At 40.3% G+C, this 23,773-nt stretch overlaps 1 protein-coding gene and 1 long non-coding RNA gene across 4 annotated transcripts in view; one reads left to right on the top strand and one right to left on the bottom strand.

Annotated features, from left to right (window-relative positions):
- The first annotated feature begins 487 nt into the window (after window positions 1–487).
- Window positions 488–23,773, top strand: part of UBE2Z (ubiquitin conjugating enzyme E2 Z) — a 26,620-nt gene continuing 3,334 nt past the window's right edge. The window contains exons 1-8 of one of the 3 annotated variants that reach the window (XR_014494142.1): window positions 488–977; window positions 3,038–3,110; window positions 7,812–7,999; window positions 13,182–13,293; window positions 15,349–15,461; window positions 17,129–17,219; window positions 19,144–20,125; window positions 21,732–23,513. Coding sequence is in view for 1 of the 3 variants with exons in the window: in XM_083376805.1 (XP_083232931.1) it covers window positions 634–977; window positions 3,038–3,110; window positions 7,812–7,999; window positions 13,182–13,293; window positions 15,349–15,461; window positions 17,129–17,219; window positions 19,144–19,314 (1,092 nt within the window). In the remaining 2 variants the exon portion in view is untranslated. Of the gene's footprint in view, window positions 978–3,037; window positions 3,111–7,811; window positions 8,000–13,181; window positions 13,294–15,348; window positions 15,462–17,128; window positions 17,220–19,143; window positions 23,514–23,773 lie in introns of those variants that run through there. The other 2 variants (XR_014494141.1, XM_083376805.1) reach the window with 2 other exon arrangements.
- On the bottom strand, window positions 6,055–7,797 carry LOC310648771. Its single transcript, XR_014494143.1, has 2 exons — window positions 7,658–7,797; window positions 6,055–6,322 (listed from the first exon to the last, which is right to left on the bottom strand). It is a non-coding gene; the product is annotated as an uncharacterized lncRNA (long non-coding RNA).

Raw genomic sequence — 23,773 nt, 5'->3', positions numbered from 1 at the left:
GAATTGAAACTCCGGGTGGTAGTTCTATGAAAATAAGCATCATAAAATCAAAACGAACGTTGCCTGGGAGACGATAAGTAGTTGTTATGTCGCTTTTAAAGGCGTTAAGAGATTTGTCGATGCGCAAACACAAAAGGGCTTTTAAAAAATTGTTCCTAGTTTTCCTACCCGAATAAAGTTCCTAGTTTTCATACCTGAATAAAGTTATGGTAAGCAGGGTCAGATCTGCTTAATACTTGGACAGATGGCCACGAAGAAAACCGACAGCTGTCAGCTAGACTGAGGAATGGGAAAGACATCCTGGAAGCAAACATTAGAAGCTTGTTTTTGGTTTTGGCACTAATACCGTAGGCACGTAGCAGAAGTTTTCCCTTTCCGATTTGTTTTCGTAAGAACTTTTTCACCCAACTCACTATTCGGAACCGGAAGTGAGGACAGTTCTCTAGAATTCTATGCAATCGATGTTCCACTAGCTGCGACTGAAGAAATTAACAACATAGGGCGCTCTGGAACTCTCTACCTCAGTGGTTGAATCTGCCCCACTGTTGTTAGTGGGCGGCGCATCGTGATCCGCTCTGCCCACCTCTGTCGATGGTGTGGGAAGTCCCGGAAGCATAGCCGGGACTGTTGGCGATGATGGCGGAGAGTCCGGCTGCTGAGGAGGTAGCTTCGGCCGCGGTACTGGCGGCCCCGACAGGCGGAGGGCCGGGATCCGGAGCGAGTGGTGGAGGCATGGGCGTCTTCCTGCCAGCCGAGCTTTGGGCGGTAGCGGGATTGGGTTCGGCAGGAGGCGGGTCTGGAGCAGGATCCGGAGTCGGTTCTGCAGTAGCCCCAGTGCCTGGGATTCCCCCTGCCGCCGCCGCCGCTGCCGCCGCCGCCGGAGTGCTCCTTTCACATTCGGCCTTTTGGGACCCCACGACTAGTGGTGATTGGGACGGAGAGAGACCGAGCTCTGCCTGCCTGCTCCGTATCAAACGGTAAGGAACTCCGGAAAACGAAAGAAGGAAGTAAATGTTAGTAATCCGGTCTTTCCATTAAAGAATTTAGCCAATATCTGGCAAAACGCGAATTATTAAGAAAGGGGGTAATATTTCTGAGCATGTGCAGAGTGCTTAGTTCTCCACCCAAGCATTTCGGTTTGTGTCCTGTATTTCGGGATGAGCTGGGTTCATGGCTTCCACAGTTCAGTCCTGTTTGAAGTTTTATTTTATATTCCTGCTGGTGATAGATTGAGGCATTGGGGCAACTTCATCTGTTTCATTCCTGCATTTTCTTATAAAAATACAAAAATCTAAACTATTAAATACAAATGGAATAAGCTTCTGATTACAATAGCCTTATCATTTCCTATCACTCAGCAATTCCCAGAATTCCTGAACACAAAAATCCAATGTCATTTGAACTTTAATGAAGACACTGAACTAAAATTGCTTTCATTGTAAATCTGACTTCCTTATTTTGCATCAGAAAGCAATTGGTATTTAACATATTTACAACTTAAGTTAAATTTCTACTAATGAGTAGACTCAAAGAATATGTTCTGTGTATTTATAGCTATCCAAGGAAGGAGAATTCTAAGCAGCGCTATATATTTGATTACATATCATTTTGTAGTCTTTTCTGTATGCTTTTTGTCTTGCATCAATAGCTTTTAAAGGCAGGCAATCAGTATTATTTTGTTGTGGAGGTTATTGCCCAAGGGCATATGTTGAATTGATAGTAGAAATAAATCTGCATTCAAGCCTCCAGTTTATTTTTTGTGTACTGGTATTTTATTGTACATATTTATTGTACTTATTGTCTGTGGAGTTCTTATTCAAATATTGCTTAATAGAAAATAGATTTATCTATTTAAAAGATACCCAACTTTATATATCCAGGTGTAGCTGAAGGGTACAGGAGAACAAAGATTTTTTTGAGCCTATAGTCTCTTCTTTTAATTAACTTATTAGATCATGTCAAAAAGTGCAGTAGAAGGGAAGTCCTTTCTGTTATTTGCTCAAGTGCTAGTTAACATATTCCTTAGCACAAACAAGGCCACAAGTTGATCTTTGCCTGGGCAATTAGGTGAGACTTGCAGAGGAGATTATGAAAACCAGAAAAGCTGCAGGGGGAAGGGTGTCTTTGGTGCTCTCTAAGGTTGGTTGTTTTCTTGCAGATGCTTCATTACCCAACAGCTGCTAAGTAAAGTTTTCTAGGCAGCTGGTTTTATGTGTTCTCATATAATTAAAGTATACCTTTATTTTAAAGCAAAAAAAGTGAGGACTAGCTATAAAGGACAGTTTGAGGTTATTCCCATTATTAAACATATAAATACTGCAGAAATGGTTAACTGCAGTTTTATGTAACCACTTATATTGCTGGAACAAATACAAGAGCATCAAAGTGAGAGTTTACTTGCAGGAGTATTTCATAAAAGTTTGACTGAATGCCGCCCTAGAGGAATTTTGGCTGCTATTTTCAGGCAAAACTATTGCCTGAAAATTCAAGCACTATTGATATATATATTTGTATATTTGGGGAATGCAAGGTCACTATGCTCACCTTTCAGTTTATTTCATGCTTTAGTGAGAAGAAAGTACTAACAAGTAAGTTGGTGGGCAGCAACTTTTAAAACAGCTTGTCGATAGAGACACTTTTGTTGATAAATGTATGCTGACAGTTTGAGGGATGAGGGAACAGTTCCTTATTGACGGGTGTGGGCTGTGATAAGTTGTTTCATGTTATATCTCTTCCCCCCCTTATGGGAGGTCTCTTTTCCTCTCATGTGTTTTGCACTTATGTGATATAAAAAGAGATGTGATTAATAAATTGCAAATAAGCAGAACAATTTACTAGTTAACATGAGGTACTGTGTGACCAGAAGAAATCATCTAAATTATAGATGATTCTTAAATTTAGGTCAAAGGTATTTATTTTGGGCAATGTTTAGACTTTAGGCATTTTCCCCATTTTTAAGTAAGATTAATTGTCAGTAATTTAAGAGGAAACTTAATGGGTTGCAAAATGCAGAAATATATTTGTATTTCTTTCCTAGAGATATCATGTCAATATATAAGGAACCACCTCCTGGAATGTTTGTCGTACCTGACCCCCATGATATGACCAAGGTAGGTGGTATTCAAGTGCTCTGTAATCCTGCTAAAAGTTTTAAAGAAATACTTCGTAATATAATGACTTGGCATTGACATTGACATTATTGGAAAAACTGCTATAAATAGCAAAATGAGATTAATTGATTGCAATATCACCTTAAGAAATTTTTCAGTAATGCCCAGCTTATATTGTGTTTATATTGAGAAATTAGTTGAAATGAGACAAAACAAAGGTAGTGGTGGTATTAAAAAATGCAGTATGTATATTTGGATCGCTACTTCTAATATTTTTATGTACTGTGCATTGCTGTGTAAAATATAAAGCAAAGGTTCTGCCTTTCAGGTTTGCAGTCAAAAAAGACAGAAGTGGGTTAGGAAATTGGTGGTAAGGAGAAGATGAAATAGTTAAAAGGTGTTTATTTAGAAATAGAACTGGGCTAATTTTTCCTTTGGTATTGATCTTTAGGAAGACATGCTTAGTCTTGTATCCTTGATTTTTTTGTCACAAAATATTGTGTGTTTATGGAAGAAAGGCTGAGACATGGAGACACCATTTTTTTAAATTCATGAATGTGTTAAACACTACAAAAATTTCCTTTGATTTGAGTTCCTTACGGAAAAATAATAATTCTACAAGTCCCTTGAGTTGTATGCTATTCATATATGTCCAATAATCTACTTATGCAGTTCTACAGAGGAATTATTGTGTCTGTCATTTGGGTTGAAACTAAACATTAAGAAAACCAAGATCATGGCATCCGGCCCCCTCTATTTGGCATTCTGGCATATAGATGGGGAAGAAATGGAGGTAGTGACAGATTTTATTTTCCTGGGCTCCAAGATCACCGCAGACGGGGACTGCACCAAGAAATTAAAAGACATTTGCTTCTGGGGAGGAAAGCCATGGCAAATCTAGACAGCACACTAAAAAGCAGAGACATTACCCTGCCAACAAAAGTGCGTATAGTCAAGGCTATGGTCTTCCCAGTTGCAGTGTATGGCTGTGAAAGTTGGACCATAAAAAAGGCTGAGCGCCAAAGAATTGAAGTCTTTGAACTATGGTGCTAGAGAAGATTCCTGCAAGTCTCTTGGACTGCAAGGTGATCAAACTGGTCAGTCCTAGAGGAGATCAACCCTGACTGCTCTTTAGAAGGCCAGATCCTGAAGTTGAAACTCAAATACTTTGTTCACCTAATGAGAAGGAAGGACTCACTGGAGAAGAGCCTAATGCTGTGAAAGGTTGAGGGCAAGAGAAGAACGGGACAACAGAGAATGAGGTGGCTGGATGGAGTCACTGAAGCAGTAGGCATGAGCCTAAATGGAATCCAGAAGGTGGTAGAGGACAGGAAGGCCTGGAGGAACGTTGTCCATGGGGTCGTCATGGGTCGGACACAACTTTGCAACTAACAGCAACAACTGTTTGGTTTTGCACAGCAACCAAACAGGGCAGGTACAGACTTCACAATCAGCCTGCCTGCTGTTGAGAATCTGTATACTACAGGAAGAGGGCTGAGAAAATATCTACAGACCCCTCACATCCTGATCATAATCAGATGTCGCTATAGAGCATTGCATGCCAAAATAACTAGACCCAGAGACTTTTTCCCCCATGCAGTCTCTCTGCTGAACACTTAATTCCCACAGCACTGCCTCATTTCTCATCTTTCCTACTATTTCCTACTATCTTCTTCTATGATTTATCAATTATTGTTTGTAACTTATGATTAAAGATTTATAATCTATGGCCTATTACTGGCTGTTTATACGTACACTATGAATTTATGCATCAGAGACAAATTTATTCTGTGTTCAATCACACTTGGCCAATAAAGAATTCTATGCTGTGCTATGCTATGCACCGTTAGAATGCAGTATTGCAGGCTAATTCTGCTGACTGTGATTGCCAGAAGTTCAGCAGTTCAAGTCTCACTGGCTCAAGGTTGACTCAGACTTCCATCTTTCCAAGGTTGGTAAAATGAGGACCCAGATTGTTTGGGGGCAACATGCTGACTCTGTAAACTGCTTAGAGAAGGCTGTAAAACACTATGAAGTAGTACCGTATATACTTGAGTATAAGCCGACTCGAGTATAAGCCGAGACCCCCATTTTCACCCCCAAAAACTGGAAAAAGTTCGTGACTCGAGTATAAGCCGATCCGCCGTTCTGCAAGCCTCCGCCGCCAGCAGAGGCTCAATCCGCCATTTTGCAAGCCTGAATACACAGGAATACCCTGTGTGGCCGCGGCTCTCGGGGAAGCCCTGGCTGTCCGCTTCCTCGCTCCACGCTGCCATTCGGGCCCGCACGTTCCCCGGGCAAATCGCGGCGCCCAGCAGGCGAGGAAACACGCCCGCTCCAGTGCCTTGCCTGCCTGCTTCTTTCCGCTGCGGAAAGAAGCAGGCAGGCAGGTCATGGAGATCCGGAGACCTGCCGACGTTTGGGGAGGTTTGGGGAGGAGATCCGGAGACCTGCTGACGTTTGGGGAGGTTTGGGCACCTCCCCAAACCTCCCCAAATGTCGGCAGGTCTCCGGATCTCCGTGCCTTGCCTGCCTGCTTCTTTCCGCTGCGGAAAGAAGCAGGCAGGCAGGTCACGGAGATCCGGAGACCTGCTGAGGTTTGGGGAGGTTTGGGCACCTCCCCAAACGTCGGCAGGTCTCCGGATCTCCGTGCCTTGCCTGCCGCAGCGGAAAGAAGCAGGCAGGCAAGGCATGGAGATCCGGAGACCTGCCGACGTTTGGGGAGGTTTGGGGAGGAGATCCGGAGACCTGCTGACGTTTGGGGAGGTTTGGGCACCTCCCCAAACCTCCCCAAACGTCGGCAGGTCTCCGGATCTCCGTGCCTTGCCTGCCTGCTTCTTTCCGCTGCGGAAATTCTCATTGAGACATGAATTTGTGACACTTTACTAAGCATTTGGATTTCCAAGCAAATTTGGAATTTAAGTAAATGCTTATTTACTTTAAATATATATTATCCCATTTTTTATTCAGAAAGATTTCCAGTACAATTGATAACAATTAATACATTGCTTTTTCAATGTAAAGTTTTGATAAGTTAATTAGCAGGGATGGAAATGATCCTTTCACATTTCAAAATCAGACCTCAGTGGGGTACCTGTAAACAATCCAGTGAGAATGGCCCTAATGTAGCCAGAAGTTAAGCCTTTGAAATGACCATCTTCTTTGATGAAATTCTTTCCAAACAAAATTTAGGGCACGTAGGGCAGTTGCAGCTGATGGAGGGAAAATATGGAGTCCAAAATTAAAATAATGTAACTGGTGAAGGTAGAGTAGAACCACATTAAAAGACATGCACTAAATAAAACAGGTGAAGTAAAAGTTTTAAAATTCCCTTGAAAAGCAAAGATAGAACAAAATTTGTCTAAATGGGAATTCTGCAGATATACAGTAGATGCAGGATTGACAAGACCATTATGTCTTGTGCTTGCCAACTAATAGGAACCTACAACAGAGTCACTTGATTGATCTTTATAGTTAGACAGATTCATATAGAAGAGGCAAATCCTTCACATGTTCCCAATCCATTTAGGGCTTTAAAGATCAAAACTATTGATTTAATTATAGGTAGTCCTTGACTTAGGACAATAACTGGAAATTCTGGTCACTTAAGCAATACAATCACAAGGTGAAAGGTCATGTGACTGAGCAACTGTAATCCTAGTAATTCCTGTTGCCATTCTTAAGCAAATTTTACCATTGTTAGCCAAGGATCCACTCCAATCCATTTCAGGCTTGGTCCCTCCCAGCTCTGAGTAAGGTAAGGGAATGCCTCTACTTTCTCTCTCTCTCTCTCTCTCTCTCTCTCTCTCTCTCTCTCTCTCTCTCTCTCTCTCTCTCTCTCTCTCTCCCCCATTTTTGTCCTTTGGGCCTTCATCCTATTTTTCATGGTGGCAATCAGCCCTCAAAGTGAAAGGTTTTGGAGCTGCCAGCCGTGCCTTGGAAAGCCGCAGCTACCTCAGCCCATTCTCAGTTGACCTTGTCATCCTGAACTCTAACAGCCCTGCCATCTTACACTCTGCCACACCATCTTCTTGTTCCTACTGGTGGCGAGGCTGGGCTGGGCCAAACGGGCTGGCTTCATGCTGTAAAACATGGAAAAAGGCCTTTTCCTTTTTTGCAGCATGAAGCCAGCTTCAGTCTGGTCCAGCAGCTAGCCATATCTCAACGGCGAGAGCAAGAAGATGGTGAAAGTCAGCTGGGTGACGGAGTGGTGGATGGCAGGGGGCCAAAATGATATAGATGGGGGAGGTAGGCAAGTGAGGACGTTGCAGTGCTCTTGCGGTTGTTACGTGCATGCGGGCTGCAAAGTACCCAATTTTAATTATGACTGTGAGGTTGCTGCAACCGCCATAACTTCTGGCATGGGTCATAAGTCTCTGTCTTCAGTGCTTTGAACAGTCGGTAAATGAATAGTCATAAGTCAAGGATTACCTCTTAAGAAAAATAGAAGAAGCTGGAGAAGTTGTTATGGAATTCTCCGCTGCATTGCAAAGCCATAATATTTTTCATCGCTTCAACTAAATAGCAGTGAAATCTGAGACTTGTACCGCTTAAAGAAGTGTTTGAGTTTTTTTCTGACTGCTTGCAGAGAACCTTCTTTGCCTTCCCTGACTTGTGTCAGCAGCTGTTGGCACTGGGCAGGTGCTGCCACTGATGTTTCCATCAGAAGTGTTTGCGCAAGCCTGGGCTTTTCTCTTGCAGATTCATGCGTTGATCACAGGCCCCTTTGACACGCCTTACGAAGGGGGTTTCTTCTTGTTCCTGTTTCGCTGTCCTCCAGATTATCCTATCCATCCACCGCGGGTCAAACTGATGACAACTGGGAACAACACAGTGAGATTTAACCCCAACTTCTACCGAAATGGGAAGGTCTGCCTCAGTATTCTAGGGTAAGGACCCATTCAGCTCAAGCTCTTTTCCAGGGGAAGTCCAGGTGGGTGCTTTGGAAAGGCTAATGCGCAGTTCTTTTCTCAAGGACTATATGTGAATGTGTCTTTTTCAAAAGAATAGGCCAGAGGGGAAGCATGCGAATTATAGCACAATGGGGCAAAATCAACCACATAACCGCAAGCCATCTCTGGCCACAAGCTGATGCTTATCATCTTTTAATGTAGAGGCAAACTTGGGGCAATTAAATTTGCGTACTTTTTTTCTACAGCTTTTGATCAACTTAGTGCACTCCCAGTCTTAATGCCAGAGTGGTTCACGGGGTCAATGGTGCTTCTTAGGCTGCTGATTTTTTTCTTCAATCCATCAATAAATAGTGTGTAACTTTTCTGTATGTTTGTTGGAATGTATGCATACGTTTGGTACATACATATAGAAAGAGTGCACGCATACAAAAAAATGTTTGTGTAACCCCAAAGAAATTCCTTTGAAAGATTGCTCCATATTCCTGTGTGCCATCTGTTTGTTTCTAGTTACTTGCACTTGTGTGGATCCGGTAGAGAAGAAGGCTTCTTTCTATTCGTATGGATTTTTTTTTCTTTTTTAAAGAAAAAAAAGATAAACTAGTTAAATGGAGATAAAGGAATAAAAAATGGTTGCTGTTATAACTATTACGTTTGTGGCCCCTTCTAGCAATACCATGTCTGTATCAGTTTCAAACAATCAAGGTATACCTGGAAAGCTTTGTTTGAATATTCCAAAGCTAACTACAGGCAGTACTGTAATTAGGACTGGAAATTCCCTTGCTAAGCGACGTGGTCATAATATAACATCATATGACCACACACTCAAGGGCAGTTTCATGGTCGTTAGACATGATATCATGTGATCACTATTTGTGACCTCCTGTTGACTTTCATTGCCTTTACTTGTGAAAAACTGGCAGTAAAAGGTTGCAAATGGCAATCAGGTGACTTTAGGATGCTGTGATATCATAATTGTTAGCTGGTTGCCAAGCTCCTGAATCATGATTGCATGATGGCCGCATCTGGTCATAAGTCTCATTCAGTACTACTGTAACTTTGAACAGTTGCTAAATGTGGACTGCCTGTAATTGCTTTCTGTAGAGCAGGGGTGTCAAACTGCTGGCCCGCGGGCCAGACGCATCATCCAGAAGCCGCACCCACCCCATTGCCAGCAATGGCAAAATCGTCCTGATATGTTGCGTGACATCGCGAGTTTGACATGTCTGATGTAGAGTGTTTATTAACCCACAAGCATAGGTACATTTGTAAGCTTTTTGTTTTGTTAACAGTTTTGTTATGTGAAATAGAATGTATCAATTCACAAATCTCTACTTAGGACTCCAAACCCTTGTGCCATAGAACATCTAGTGAGGAAAGCAGCATTTCCTAAGGGCTGCAAATTCAGCTAAAGGAATGACAAAAATTGATGTCTCTTTCAAGAAGGAGCTCTGCACATCCAACAAGATACAGATATTTTGTGCCTAGAGCCAACTTTTATAATCATGATAAATTTAGTCTTGACTTAAATTTTGGTCAAATTCAAGTGAAAAAACAGAACGTTCAGCATTTCAACTGGGCAGCCAGGTTTCAATTACTGTAGTATCCAGATGGATCAAGATATAGAGCATGTCTACCTCACATGGGATTGTGGGCTGCTACCCTAGATGTATGGTTACACACTATCTACAACACTGCTGCCTGTCTGTAACTGTTACCTGATCTTCATGTTCCTCTTTAAGAAATCCTATATACTGTTATTTTTCAACCAGAATGGTTTCTGACAGTAGGTTGTTGCCAAAAATAGTTCCCAGCAAGAACTAGGTGGTCTGGATACTACCTCATCTGGGGACTTTTTCTATACTTTTTTATACTTATACCTTGGGATGGCTTGGTGGCACATCATACTGATGTGATTTGATCATAACTTTAGATAGTAGAACTTCTGCCAAGGGTAATTTTAGGGAAGACAAGGTCTCTTACAGACTGTGCTTAGAAATGGTGTGATGACTCCAGATAAATAATCCTTGCTTACTTATGTGCTGATCATTGGGTGTTTTCTATAGTGTCCCAACCAGCTTCTGTACTACTGTATCATAAAAACAAAAGCATTCCAGCTAACAATTATTAAGATACTGAATTCTTTGCCTGCTGTAAACATTAGCATATATTATAGTGCTTTTCTGAGATTGTATATCAGGTCTAATCTCTACAGTGGGTTGATAACTGGCAATCCTAAATTTGATAGTTTTACATTCCAGGATTTTGAAGGAACTGGCAGATGTAATTTTGGAGCCACTAAAAATATAGCAGAGGTCCCCAACTCTGGGCCGCTGCCTACTACTAGGGTATGGCCTATTTGGAACCGGTCTGCGCAAGCAGCAGGCAGGCTTGTGTGCACACGTATACTCAGATTTCACAAGTCGAGCTGCATGTGCTGTGTGCTGGGCTGGTGCTCACACAAGTTGAGCTGTGTGCAGTGGCCTGCCACTTGCATACATTAAGATGAGTGGTGTGCCCGCCAGCCCACTGCTCACGTGGCTCGGTTCCCCTTTCCCCCCTGCTGGGCTACCAAGCCGCAAAGGTTGGAGACTGGAATTCTGCATAGTCTTTCAAAGATCATGTAGCATAGGGCAGGGGTCCCCAAGCCCAGGCCACGCCCATTACAGGGCTGTAGCCTATTAGGAACTGGGTTGCATGAGCAGCAGGCAGTTTGACTTGCACAAGTGGTGGGCCGACGTGCATATATATGCGTGCACAGCTCAACTTACCCAAGTTGACCTGTGTGTACATGCGTGTGCACACCAGCCTGCTGCTCATACAAGTCGGGTCACCAAGCTGCAAAGATTGGGGACCACTGATATAGGAGAAATACCAGAAAACTGAAAAAGAGCTGATAAGGTTCTAACCTACAAAAAGGGGATAAAGTGGATCCAGGAAATTATAGGCCAATCAGCTTGACATCAATATTTGGGAAAATCCCGTAAAAGATAATGAGCCACAGGATTTGTGTACACCTAGAAACAAGGTGTTTACAAGGTGATTACTAGAAGTCAACATGAGTTTCTTAAAACAGATCATGTCAGACAAATCTTATTGCCTTTTTGGATAAAGTAACTACATTAGTGGATCAGCCATGTGCTGTGGACGTAGTATACTTGGACCTCAGCACATTTGACAAAGTAGAATACAATCTACTTTTTGATAAGATAGAATAGTTTGGGTAAACAATATCAGCATTAGACGGATTCACAGTTGGTTGACCAACCACACTCAGTGGGTTATCCTCAACTTAATTACATTTACTGGAGAGAAGCATGCAGTGGGGTACTTCAACGTTCAATCTTGGATCCAGGACTCTTAAACTTCTTCATAAATTAACTAGATGAAGAAATAGAAGAGGAACTTATTTTCAGAGAACACCAAGCTGGGGGGAATAGCCAACACTTTAGAAGACAGGGTCAAGATCTAGAAGGATCTTTACAGACTTGAACATTGGACCTATTCCAACAAGATGCAGTTCTGTGATGAAAAAAATAAAGTCCTACACTTAGGCAGGAAAACCCAAATGCATAGGTGTAGAAAAGTGGTATATGGCTTAATAGTAATAACAGTGAGAGAGAGCTAGTAGACCAATATTTAATTATGAGTCAGCAATGTGCTGTAGCTGCTGAAAAAGCCAATGGATCCTAGGTTGCATCAACAGAGGGATAGCATCAAGACAATGAAAAATGATAATACTGATTTACACTGTGCTGCTGAGACCACATTTGCGAATGAAGACAAATATAAGTGCCCAAGAATAATGTTGCAGGATCCAATCTAGTCTTCCAAGCTCTAGCACAAGCCTGAAAGCTTGGAAGACTTGGAAAACCTGTGGTCCCAGTGACTGACCCAGATTGGATCCTGCAGACCACACTTGGGATACAGCATCTAGTACTGGTCACTACAATACAAAAAAAAGATGTTGAGACCCTGGAGAGTTTGCAGAGAAGAGCAACAATGATAAAGGGTCTGGAGGCAAAATCATATGACAAAAGTTGAGGGAGCTATGTATGTCTAGCCTATCGAAGAAAAGGATGGGGGGGGGAAGACATGATAGTTGTCTTGCAGGACTGTCACAAAAAAAATGGAGATTGGCTTATTCTCCAGGGCATCAGAAATAATGGGTAGAAGCTGTTAAAGAGAGAGCCAACCTAAAAGTAAGGAGAAATTTTCTGACACTGAGAACAATTAATGGGTGGAATAGCTTGCCCCCGGGCGTTGGAGGTTTTCAAGAATAGATTGGACAACCATTTGATTTGGATTGTATAAAGGTCCTGCCTTGAACAGGGGGCTGTGCTAGAAGAATTCTGAGGTCCTTCCAGTCCTAGGATACTATGAATATGGCCTTAGGCCTAATTACAGACGACTTTGGCAATTAGTTCAGATCTGTGGTAATGTATCGTTTCCAAACAGCTCAAAAAAGTCAGAAAAGAGGAGGCACACAACACATTAAGGTTGCTGACTTTGGACAACTTATGTGCAATAATCTTCCCCAGTGATGATATTTTCTGATTAGGGTTATATTATCTCAGGTTACTACATTGATCATGCCTATAAGTAAGTTGTCCAAAGTCAGCAACTGATAAGACTTTATTGCTGGACAATGTATATTGATCTTTATTGGTGTTTTTCTTCTTCATGCTATTAAGACATTTCATGAATGTAATATTTTGTTTCTAAGTCTTGACTCACCATTTTGTGGACCTAGATACAATACTTCCAATTCAAGCAGAAAAAGGTACTTGAGTCTCTTGGAGCATTCACATAGCACTCATCTGGAACTCTTTATAATGAAGTGACATCTTTTCCCTGCATATCTTAGGTGTCATTTACAGTGACCACACGATCCCAGTAAAAGGCACAACTGCTTAAAGACTTGCGGACAGATATTACCTATGTGTCCCTGAATGGTCGGAAGTACCTTTTTGTCCTTGAATCCCAGGAGTTATTTACCACTACTAGAAAATGTCTTTTTTATTTAGCTGGATTCATAAATGTGACAAGCTGCATCAAAATACATTGAAGTCCCTGTGTATCCATTAAGAAATTATTTTGTGTTTGCACCTGTAGAAATAAGCTATTTGTTGTTGTTGTTGGTTTTTTTGCTATCTCACAGCACATGGACTGGTCCAGCCTGGAGTCCTGCACAGAGCATTTCTTCGGTACTTATATCTATACAGTCTTTAATGACTGAGAATCCCTATCACAATGAACCTGGCTTTGAACAGGTAAAGACACCAATTTTGGATTATATCGCTAATGGGACATTTTTTCATAGGGTAACTGAAAAGATTGGTGTAACATGGGCGGGATTGCCTTCCCTTTCCCACCGCTGCATTGGCAGCTGATGCTGCCCTTCCAAGAGGCGCAACAATTGGGCGTTGGCCACATTATGAATGGGGATAGATCATCCCCCAAACCTCAGCCATCCTCTCTATGGTGGGCTGCAGCTGATCCAAGGGGGGCAGTCAGGCATCGAAGAGCCCCCCAAAACAGTGAGGCAGATGCGCACACAGACTCCGCTGCCAATACAGTGGCGGGAAAGGGAAGGCAATCCCACCCACCAGATCAGCCTGGCGGGGATGGGGTAGGAAACCGAGTGGTGCCAAAAACAGCGCTTGGAGCCTTCAGGAGCTGCAAGCATCTGCATGCACCCTTTGCAGTCGCTCTCCTGCAACGCGCAGCCTCTCCCTGTAAGCAATCAGGATCGCCCAGGGTCAGGTTGGCCATTGTGGGAGGCTCATCCCACATGTGGGCCAGAGCTGGAGGACAGGGATGGGCTACGTCTCCTGTGACTGCCAACCTGATCCTGGGTGAGCTGGATTGTTTCAGCTGCGAGGAGCCTGGCTTAAGGTTTCCATTGCCCAGGCTTCCTGAAGGTGATGGAAATTGTGGCCCACTCCAACTGAAGAGTTTAGCTGAGCCACAAAGTTGAACACACAGGTAAAGCAGTGGTGCGCCCCAAGTGAGGAAGCGGCGTGAGCTTTGAGGGTGTGAATGTCTGTATATCCGAGGCTCATGCGCAGAATTCACACCGCGGCTTCCCATTGGCATTCAAGGAGGCTAATTGTGGTAAATACAAATCATTTTTTAAAAAATAAAATAAAGGGACAGATTACAATATTGATGATGAATGTAAATGAAAAGGCAGTTTCCAAAGCCTTCCTCCCCCACTGAGGGAAACCTGAGTTGCCTGTGGGGGGCCTTGGCCAGGCTGGGCCTTGTGATCAAAAAATAAGACACCCCCCAAAAAATAAGCCCTAATGGGTCTTTTGGACCAACCATAAATATAAGACCTGGGCTTATTTTTTGGGAAACACGGGACCTTCACTGTCAATTACATGACCAAAAAGGAGGATGGAGAAGGGTTTAGAATCGAGGAACCATCAATGATGCAATTCAATACTGAACTATTATAGGGTAGAAATGCATTGGGGGAAATATTTCCTGCATTTTTTTTCTCTACTTCTCATTTCCATTTTCAAACATAAAGCATACAAACACAAAATACAAAGAAATCTGCTAGGTAGTAAGATACATAGGACACCTACATATTTTTTTAAATCGAGATTCTGATCCCAGAAATAATGGGACTTCCAATTATGTATCTGCTTCCCAATTATAATTAAAGCCTATTATGTTATGAGAGATATAAAGAATTATTAAAGGGTTTTGAAGCCTTCATAGGTTACTAAAGGACGAGGAACTTTTTTAAAAGTAAGGACTATGTTTCCATAGACCTTTATCAATGGGATTGGAGCTGGATTGGAGTTAGCACCGAATGAACATTTTCTTTCAGCTTCAAAATTTTTCATATAGTAATATCAAAACTCACATCTCAAATATTTTGGCCACCTAATGAGAAGAGAAGACTCATTGGAAAAGACCCTGATGTTGAAAAAGGCTGAAGGCAAAAGAAAAAGGAGACGGCAGAGGATGAGATGGTTAGATAGTGCCATCGATTAATTGAACATGAATTTGGGCAAACTTTCGGAGACAGTGGAGGACAGGTGGGCCTGGCATGCTACGGCCCATGGGGTTGCAAAGAGTCGGACACGACTTAGCGACTAACAACAAATGGAAGATTATATACTATTTTATAATGATTGCGAATATATATTGACATATTTTTATTTTATTGTATCCAATTTTTATTTTGCTTTTTGTTGATTTATTTATTTTCACAATAGTTGGATTATTGGTGGTGGGGTATATTATGAATAATTCTTTTTCTGTTTGTATTATCCTAAATGGAGAGGTTCTCAGCAATTATTGTTTTGTAGGAAAGGCATCCAGGAGACAGTAAAAATTACAACGAGTGCATCCGACATGAAACTATCCGCATCGCTGTATGTGACATGCTGGAAGGGAAATGCCCTTGTCCAGAACCTTTACGGTATGTTTGGAGAGATACCATTATTTAACTTGCAGATTCACTTTCTGTTCTCCTTTGAAAAACTCAGAAAATATATTTCTGAATGAAGCTTTACTCATTTCTGGGAAAATTGGCAATATAATCTTAACCATTTGAGTGTTCAAACTTCACTTTTTTCTAGCCCCATAATTAATATTCTGGGAGATTCTGCATTCAACTCTAGAAAAACTTTGCAGTTTTATAATACAGCTTCTCAAGCCTTGTACCTTCCAGTTATGTTGAATGTTGGCTAAGGAGGATGGCTGTTCTAGTTCAGCATAGTGTGTAACAGACTGAGGAAGCCTGGCGTAGGTAAGTAATGAGATTGCAGTGTTGAGATATGGCAATTATTTTCTTTTTTTTCTTTGGTCAAGATGGGAGAAAGGATTGGATCGATACAAAAAGTTTTCAAGGGACCAAAGAAATCCCATCACTTAACACCTGACTTTTCAATAGGTGGTGTTTCCCCCCTTTTTTATGAGTTTAAAAGTTCAAATAATTAGGACAGTCATATTCAGATTTCTTCTTCACAATCTTAAGCCTTTAGCAAAGCTGTTAACTTCCACTCTCCAATCTTTTAATGTACTAATGTCAAGTTCATTTTTAGTTTCCTAATGGCTGCATCATCAGCTACACTTTATCATATTCATTGTGTTTCCTTCCCCAAAGATTTAGAACAATTTATAGAATGTTTGAATGATTTATATATATCAGGGAATTTATATATGAAATATTAGTGATCCTTCACCAATGAAGGTGTCAATATATCAGTGTTTTCCAACTAGTGCTTTCCAGATGTATTTACAATAGTCATGCTCGCTGGGAATTCTGAGTGTTGCAATATATCTGGAGCTCACTGGTTCAAGAAATGTTGGTGCAAGTTGTTTTCAGAGACTCGCCTGAAAGTGGGTTAATTAATGCAGCTAATGCAATTAATGGGAAAAAGCAAAGTGTTCCTCTGGTATTAGGCTAACTTAAAAGTAACAGATTTTTCTTGAGATTATGAAGTTAACATATTTTGTCAAAATAAAATGCACAAATCAATCTGGAGACGCATTCATTCCTAATTTATTACTCATATAGTTCTTCAAACCTAGCTCTTGACAAGTCTAAATCAGCTTGATTTGTTTTCTCTAAACAAGCAAAAAATAAATTATTTTAGATATTCATATAGTTAAGAAGCAACATTGAAGGATGTAACAGTATGGATTTTTTTCTTCAAGTCAACTTTGGAGTAATGGATTAGCATGTAGCAGCACACTTGCTTTGAATAAAATGAGATTCTCAGAATTCTGCTTTTTTATTAATACAAACACAGCTATAGATACTGAGGTGATATTTTTTTTGAAAGAAATGATCTTTGCATAGTGAAAAAATCCTTATTGTTTTCACTCTTAGAGAAGAAAATAGTGGGGTCTATATACAGTAGATATTTAGTTATATGTAATAAACAAATGAAAGGCTAGTCTGCCCTTGCACCACTGGACTTAGGAATAATATGTGTAATGGTTGTGCCTTGTTGAACAAACTGTTGTTTTGTGTCTGTGGGTTTAAAAAAATAATTTAAAAACCCTGGGCATTAACTCCTTGATGGAAAAAATAGCTTTATTGCCAGTGGGTCTCTTATTTTGTTATTTCTTTTATGCTAGTGGAGTTATGGAGAAGTCCTTCATGGAATATTATGATTTTTATGAGGGGGTATGCAAAGAGAGGCTTCATCTCCAAGGACAGTCCATGCAGGTAAGGACGAGATGATGTGTACATGTCGACTGGAATGGAAGATTTATTAAAAGACTAGCAATAATCAGGGATTGATTTCTCATCTTCTGATCTGAAGAAAATAATTTTTTCATTCAGCAGAATTTTTTTCTGAATAGGAATATGAAAATCTGAGTTGGAATTCTCACATTGTTCAGATATGTTAGAGAAATGGGTGCTAGTATATTACAGCAAGCAAGAAATGATTATGAATAATGGAAGGCAATTTGAATCAATCTTGTTGGACAAAGATTTGTGTCTAAGTTGGGGAATTTTCTTTCTTTTATTTTATATACTTATTAAAAGGAAAACCAATCATTTCACCCACCAAATGTATTAATGGATAAAAATAAAATACATTTCATCTTTGACTTGCAACAAGTCATTTAGTGACCATTTGAAATTACAACAGTGCTGGAAAAAATGACTTATGACCATTTTTTCACACTTATGACCGCTGTAGCATCATCATGATCATGTGAACAAAACTCAAGACGCTTGGCAACTGGCATATATTTATGATGATTGCAATATCCCAGGATTATGCGATCACCTTATTTGACCTTCTGACAAGCATTGTCAGTGGGGAAGCCAGATTCATTTAACAACCATGTTACTAACTTAACAACTGCAGGGATTCACTTAACAAATGTGGCAAGAAAGGTTGTAAAATTGGGGGAAAAACCCTCAAGGATCATGGCCCCATATATGTGACATGAATGTTCCTATTTTGGACCATTTCTTTTGCTCTCCCCACCTTATGTAAAACATGAATCTGTGCTCACCAAAAAGATTGCTCAGCTTATCTAAAAGATTCTGGTCACTGCATTTTTCTGGCATTAATAAGTTTGTTTAGAGATGCATTTTCTATACAGAAGAGCCAACACACGCTTTATAATATTTTGTACTGACCATATTTTTCTCAATACAAGATTCTAAATGTAGACTTTTGATTTGATTTGTCAATATTTTTGATATTGACAAGTTCTTTAGTAGTTTTAGCCATTGGCTGTTGTTCAGCTCACTGTTCTCATATGCAAGCTCCTCTGAAATTTTTAGTGCAAGAAACTTTTTGGTGAATTCTGTTTCTAGACCATAGCAGCATCTTAAAATGAATGCTGGATATATAGTCAAACTTTCCATTGCAGATAAGAGAAGCTATATTTGGGTTTAGAGCCACTGAGGATTCACATCAGGTGTGTACACAGCATATTAAGCTATATTGGGTTTAGCTAGTTGGTGGCTCAGTATGTTGTTTGAACTAAGTCAGTGTGGTTATTGTATGGTTCAATGTATTATGCAAGTTACCGTAGTTCAAGTAAATTATAGTTAGTCTTTTTTCTCCCAAAAGCTCTGCTGCCAAGTCTCTTCCTTCCCTCTCTCCTTCTCTGAAGCAGTTCAGTTTAGAAAGAGCCTGCAGGGATTTCAGTTTTAAAACTTCCCTTTTTGGGTGAAGGGAAAAAAATGGTTGAAGATATTTGATGCAGGACAGCATGGCCAAAATCAGCTCTCCATTTTGTCCAGAACAAATTGCAATTATACATGCAGAAGAAAACGCTCCTTGAATGAAAAAGAGGATGTCAGGGATAATGTTCTACTGCAAAAGCAAGGATGTCATCAAGACTGCCAAAGTAACTGAGGAATCAGAACTAAATTAAAGCCCAAAGCAGAAGATGTATCATTAAAATGAAGAAATTCTGAACCCACCAATTAGTATTTCTCACAGAATTTACATATCTCTTTCCAGCTTTTTCAAGTCCTCATTTGTTAATGTAATTTAGAGTGGATAGGGAAGAATTATTTTATTAGTGGAATAATTAACTTGATGAATGCTTAAATTCCTTTTGATTTACTGGTCTGCTAGTGACCCTGAAATCTATTATCTTTGCATTTTTTTTCCTTCCAGGACCCCTTTGGGGAGAAGCGAGGACACTTTGATTACCAATCCCTTTTAGCACGTTTGCAAGGAATCCGCCTGAAGGTTCAGGAGAAGCACCAGCAGGAGAATCCAGACATAGACTCAGAAAGCAGCTCTTCCGAAACAGAAACAGACACTCAGGGGAGCATTAAGATTTAGGTGCCTCCTACCTGATTACTTGGGAATTCAAAACACGGGGGTGGGATCTTCCAACTCCAGGTGCTGTGGAGGACCCCAGAGAGACCTAAGAACTGTTTAGGTTCCAGAGTGAGCACACAAGTGCAAAAAACAGCCTTTTGTTATCTCCATCAAGCGCTCTAGGTATGTCCTGTTAAAAAAGAGCTAAAACTGAACTGGGCTTGTGAGAGGCTGCATTTTAGAAATGACCCTTCCCTCTGCTGGAGACCTCTGAGTGAATGACACGCCAAAAAAAGAAAAAAAGCATTTTGGAAAAACCTGTAGGCAGGTTTATGTCTCCCGTTCTGCCAATTCTCAAAGAGCATGAGATAAAGCATGGCTCCTTGTTCCATTGTACTCGTTTCATAAATGTACTGCATATTCCTAGCACTTCCCTCCCAGCTTGTTTCTTCACCTTGATGGGCTCCCAGCAATTTAATTTGTTGAAGCACTTTTTGACTATTTGTACATCACATTCTATTTCTTTAGATCTGGTGCACTGTAGCTTCCCAGTTGGTTTGATGTTGCCTGTCTTAGACAGACCAAAGAGGAAAAATTTATTTTGTGTTTTGTTTTGTTTCGAAGTTTCCACAGCTTTATTATTTTCTCGTTTTTCTGACTTTTACCTAAAGTCCAGGCAGGAAAGGAGTAAAATACAACCCAGGAAAATAATTAAAATTCATGTTTTAAGCCTACTGTCCAAGTCAACCTTCAGCTTTCCAAAGCAAACTTTACCTCGTTTTACTGTCCATGTTTGGTGACTCTAAAGGAGAAAGATTTTTTTCTCTCCCTGGTAAGTTGGATATAATTTCAGGGATGGGTTATATATAGGAGAAGTAATGATTGCAGAACTGAAATACAAATAAGTGTAATAGCACCAACAAATTAGCATGTTTATCTGAAGTAGCTTTAGCTTCTGTGCTTTATTTTTGGGAGGCAAGGAGAACACAGCTAGGAGTTTCATGACAGAGAAAGAAGAAATATGGTCAATGTGTCTTAGACTGTTAAGCCTGGGGAGTAAATTGTTGGAACTATCCAGTCAAAGGATCCGGTCTTATTTTAATAAGAGTTTATTGAAACTGAAATAAGGAGTTGCACACTAGTGGGTGGGTTTTTCTATAAAATCTATCTTAACTCTCTTCTTCCAGGTCATCTATAATACAGAAAAGGTTCCAGACTTCTGAAGATTTTTTTAAATGTAGGAATTTAACTCTTTGTAAAGAAAATCCACAAGACTTAGCACTTTTAGAACTGGCTCTAAGCCTTTAGGAAATTGGAGGAATTGATGTTGTTGATGCACATGTGATCTGAAGCAGGAGCCATTCTATAGGAAAGACTGTGTTCAGCCATCAGCCTAGTAATGTACAGGGTTCCTTGCTTGTATCTGCCATCCATCCCACCTCTCCCTTTAAACATCCTGTGTGTTCATAGGCAGTATCCTTCCAGCTGTTCTTATACTTCCTTTGGGATATAAGAGAAGGCATTCTGCTGCTCAAACTATCCTGCAGATTGGGTGTTGAAAAAACTGATTACACTTAAGAACCAAGTAGAATTGTTTCTCTGTCTTTCCTCACCCTCCCAAAGAGTCTGTTCAAGGGACATGAATAGCTGGTGGAATATGAAAAAAAACATTGCAATACAAGTTTACGTGTAGATGCCTTGTAAAGGGAAGGTCTCAAGAGGCAGAGTTAATTTTATCATGTTCCTTTTAATCTCATTAGATACAATCCAAGTCAGATTTTACTTATTCTCTTCTTTATTTCCCTCAAAATCAAAGGGATGTAAGTGCACAGTTAATTTTTAAGTCCTGCTGGAATCAGTGAGACTTAGGCCTTATGCACTCTGTGCCAACTGAATAATTTTGGGTTTCCCCATGCTATTCCCTAGGGCTAGAAGTGCTTCTGGGTTAGAGCACTGATTTCAAGGCATCTTAACTCCAGATGCATGTTAGCTGTTGAAGTATTGCATACATTTCTTTAAAACAAAACATGAAAAATGCCTTATGTGATTTTTTTAAATGTGAGTCACATGGTATATAAAAAAAGGAATCTGATTTTGTAGCTGCCCATAATTATCTGTCTTCTGAACGTTTCCATTTTAAGAAATGACAATCCTAGATTACTGATCTAGACAAATGTTGGTGACATAATTTTAGACCTAACAAGCTTAAGAGAAAAAAGAAACAAATGCACAAGGGTCTTCAAATAAAGAAACCTTGTTTATATACAGTTGTACATAAGGGGTGGTTTTTTTGTGTGCAATAAAGTTTGTTTTGGCAGGATCTGGAGTTCATCTGTGTCATTTCTGAAAGGTAAAATAATGCTACCTACCCTCAATGTGTATTACAGAGACTGAAAGAACAGCTATTTAAATATACCCAATATATCCTATTTCTCCAGCATCATTACCAGATCTGCAATGCTGAAATTTCCTCCTGGAAGCTAGATTGTTCAGCTCCAGCCTGAGTCCTTGAAACTGTTCTCAACCCTGTTCTTCTGAAAGCATTGGAGGTGGAGATGGAAATTCTGATTCTGCAAGAATGATTGTGGTGATTCCTTCCCCTTCATGTTCCACATTATAGGCAGTATTTGCATGTGTGTATGTCTGTAATGAATTCACGAGGTATCCTATATAGGAGGGCAATTCAAAAATAAACCTGTTTGGTTATCAATGATAGAGACTCTCAGATACTGAACTTTTATTACACACATTAGAAAACTACAACATTGCATTACTTTTTGACATAATCACCATTCAAATTGAGGCACTTGACATAACGTCTTACAATGTTTGAAAGTCCTTAGTAGTAGTTGCTCGGTGCCAAATCTGGCTATGGGTGTCTGTGTGATCAAAAACATCCCAACGGAACTGCTTCAAAAGTTCTTGGGTGCATCTAGCGGTGTGCGGGCAAGCATTATTGTGAACCAACACCATGCTGGAAGCGGTGCCATAGAAAATCCTGCCAGATGTGAAGATGCCAAGGGGGTATTGTTAATGAAGTTCATGGAGCGTGGTTCAACCATCAATTCAGAAGTCGTCTGTGAAATGTTAGAAAAACTGAGACGAGCCATCCATAAGAAGTGTCAGGGCATGCTGACTTCCGGTGTGGTGGTGTTTTATAAAAAAAGGGTGAAAATAACAATTGTAAAATGTTTGTGGCTACAGCTGATGGATGTCACATGCCACAACATAGTTCAGGCAGATATAATCCACTTACGTGTAGATGCAGAGATTTAGATTCTTTGCAATTAATACTGAATTTCCTTTGCATGCCCCAATTGATGGTCATGAACTTCACTGGCCTCTTCAAATTTGGCGGGATTTTCTATGGCACCACTTTCAGTGTGTGGGCTCACGATAATGCTTGCCCGCACACAGCTAGATGCACCAAAGAACTTTTGAAGCAGTTCTGTTGGGATGTTTTTGATCACACACACACAGCCCCCAAATAGCCCAGATTTGGCACCGAGTGGCTACTACTAAGGAATTTAAACCTTGTAAGATGTTATGTCAAATGCCTCAATTTGAATGGCAGTTATGTCCAAAAGTAATGTAGTTTCCTAATGTGTACAATAAAAGTTCTGAATCTGCGAGTGTCTATCATTGATAACCAAACGGAGGTTTATTTCCGAATTGCCCTCATACATAGCTACTTAGGAGTAAGTCCCATTGAGCTCTACAGGAATTAGTAAAGACGTTTAGGATTATACTGTTTGGCTGCAATGCATGTATTCCTGGACTTGTTCTTGAATGCAATTTCTTCCAGAGTAAACTTAACTGTGTTTGCAAAGGCAACAGGAAGGTGCAGTCACAATGGAAGAAATACATGCCATCAGCACTCAAGATGTGTTATGTTTTTTTAAAAAATTAGGCCTAATAAATAGACTTCCAGATATCAATCACTAGTTACAAACTGATATAATTGTAGCGGGTACAGGGGAAAAAAAAAGCTAAACAGATTCCAGGACTGTTGGGTGTTGCTTCTTTTTATGAGACAAGTTAAGCTCAGGTAAGAAATGGACCTTTATCAACTTTGGTTTTCTATAGTCTTCAAGACAAGCAACCAAATGTTAGTGTGTTGACTGCAAGTATTGGCTAATCTGAATCCTGAAAAATTATAAGGCATTTGGAAACGAAACATTCCAACTGGAAGAATAAAAGTTCTGACTATTTCAAAAGAATTGTGTGTGAAAACGGCTTTTTTGTACATTTTTGGATAACAAGAAAAATGCCCAAAGCACTGATCTGCTTGATTAACAAACTTTCCAAATTAATGTGAAATTCAGATTTTATTTTTTGTACATTGGAAGTGTTAATTTTGCATTTAAAATAAACATTTACTCTTCATTTTATTGCCAATGTTTTATCAGTACTGTTTCACCTCTTAATAGGAAATTCTGGAAAAAAATGACTAATAGGCCAAAAAATTCTGAAAATCCCT

This window comes from Vipera ursinii (genome assembly GCF_947247035.1).
Source record: "Vipera ursinii genome assembly, chromosome: Z".
Taxonomy (NCBI): domain Eukaryota; kingdom Metazoa; phylum Chordata; class Lepidosauria; order Squamata; family Viperidae; genus Vipera; species Vipera ursinii.
Note: the sequence above shows the minus strand (reverse complement) of the source record. Positions and strands in the feature narration are given on the sequence as shown.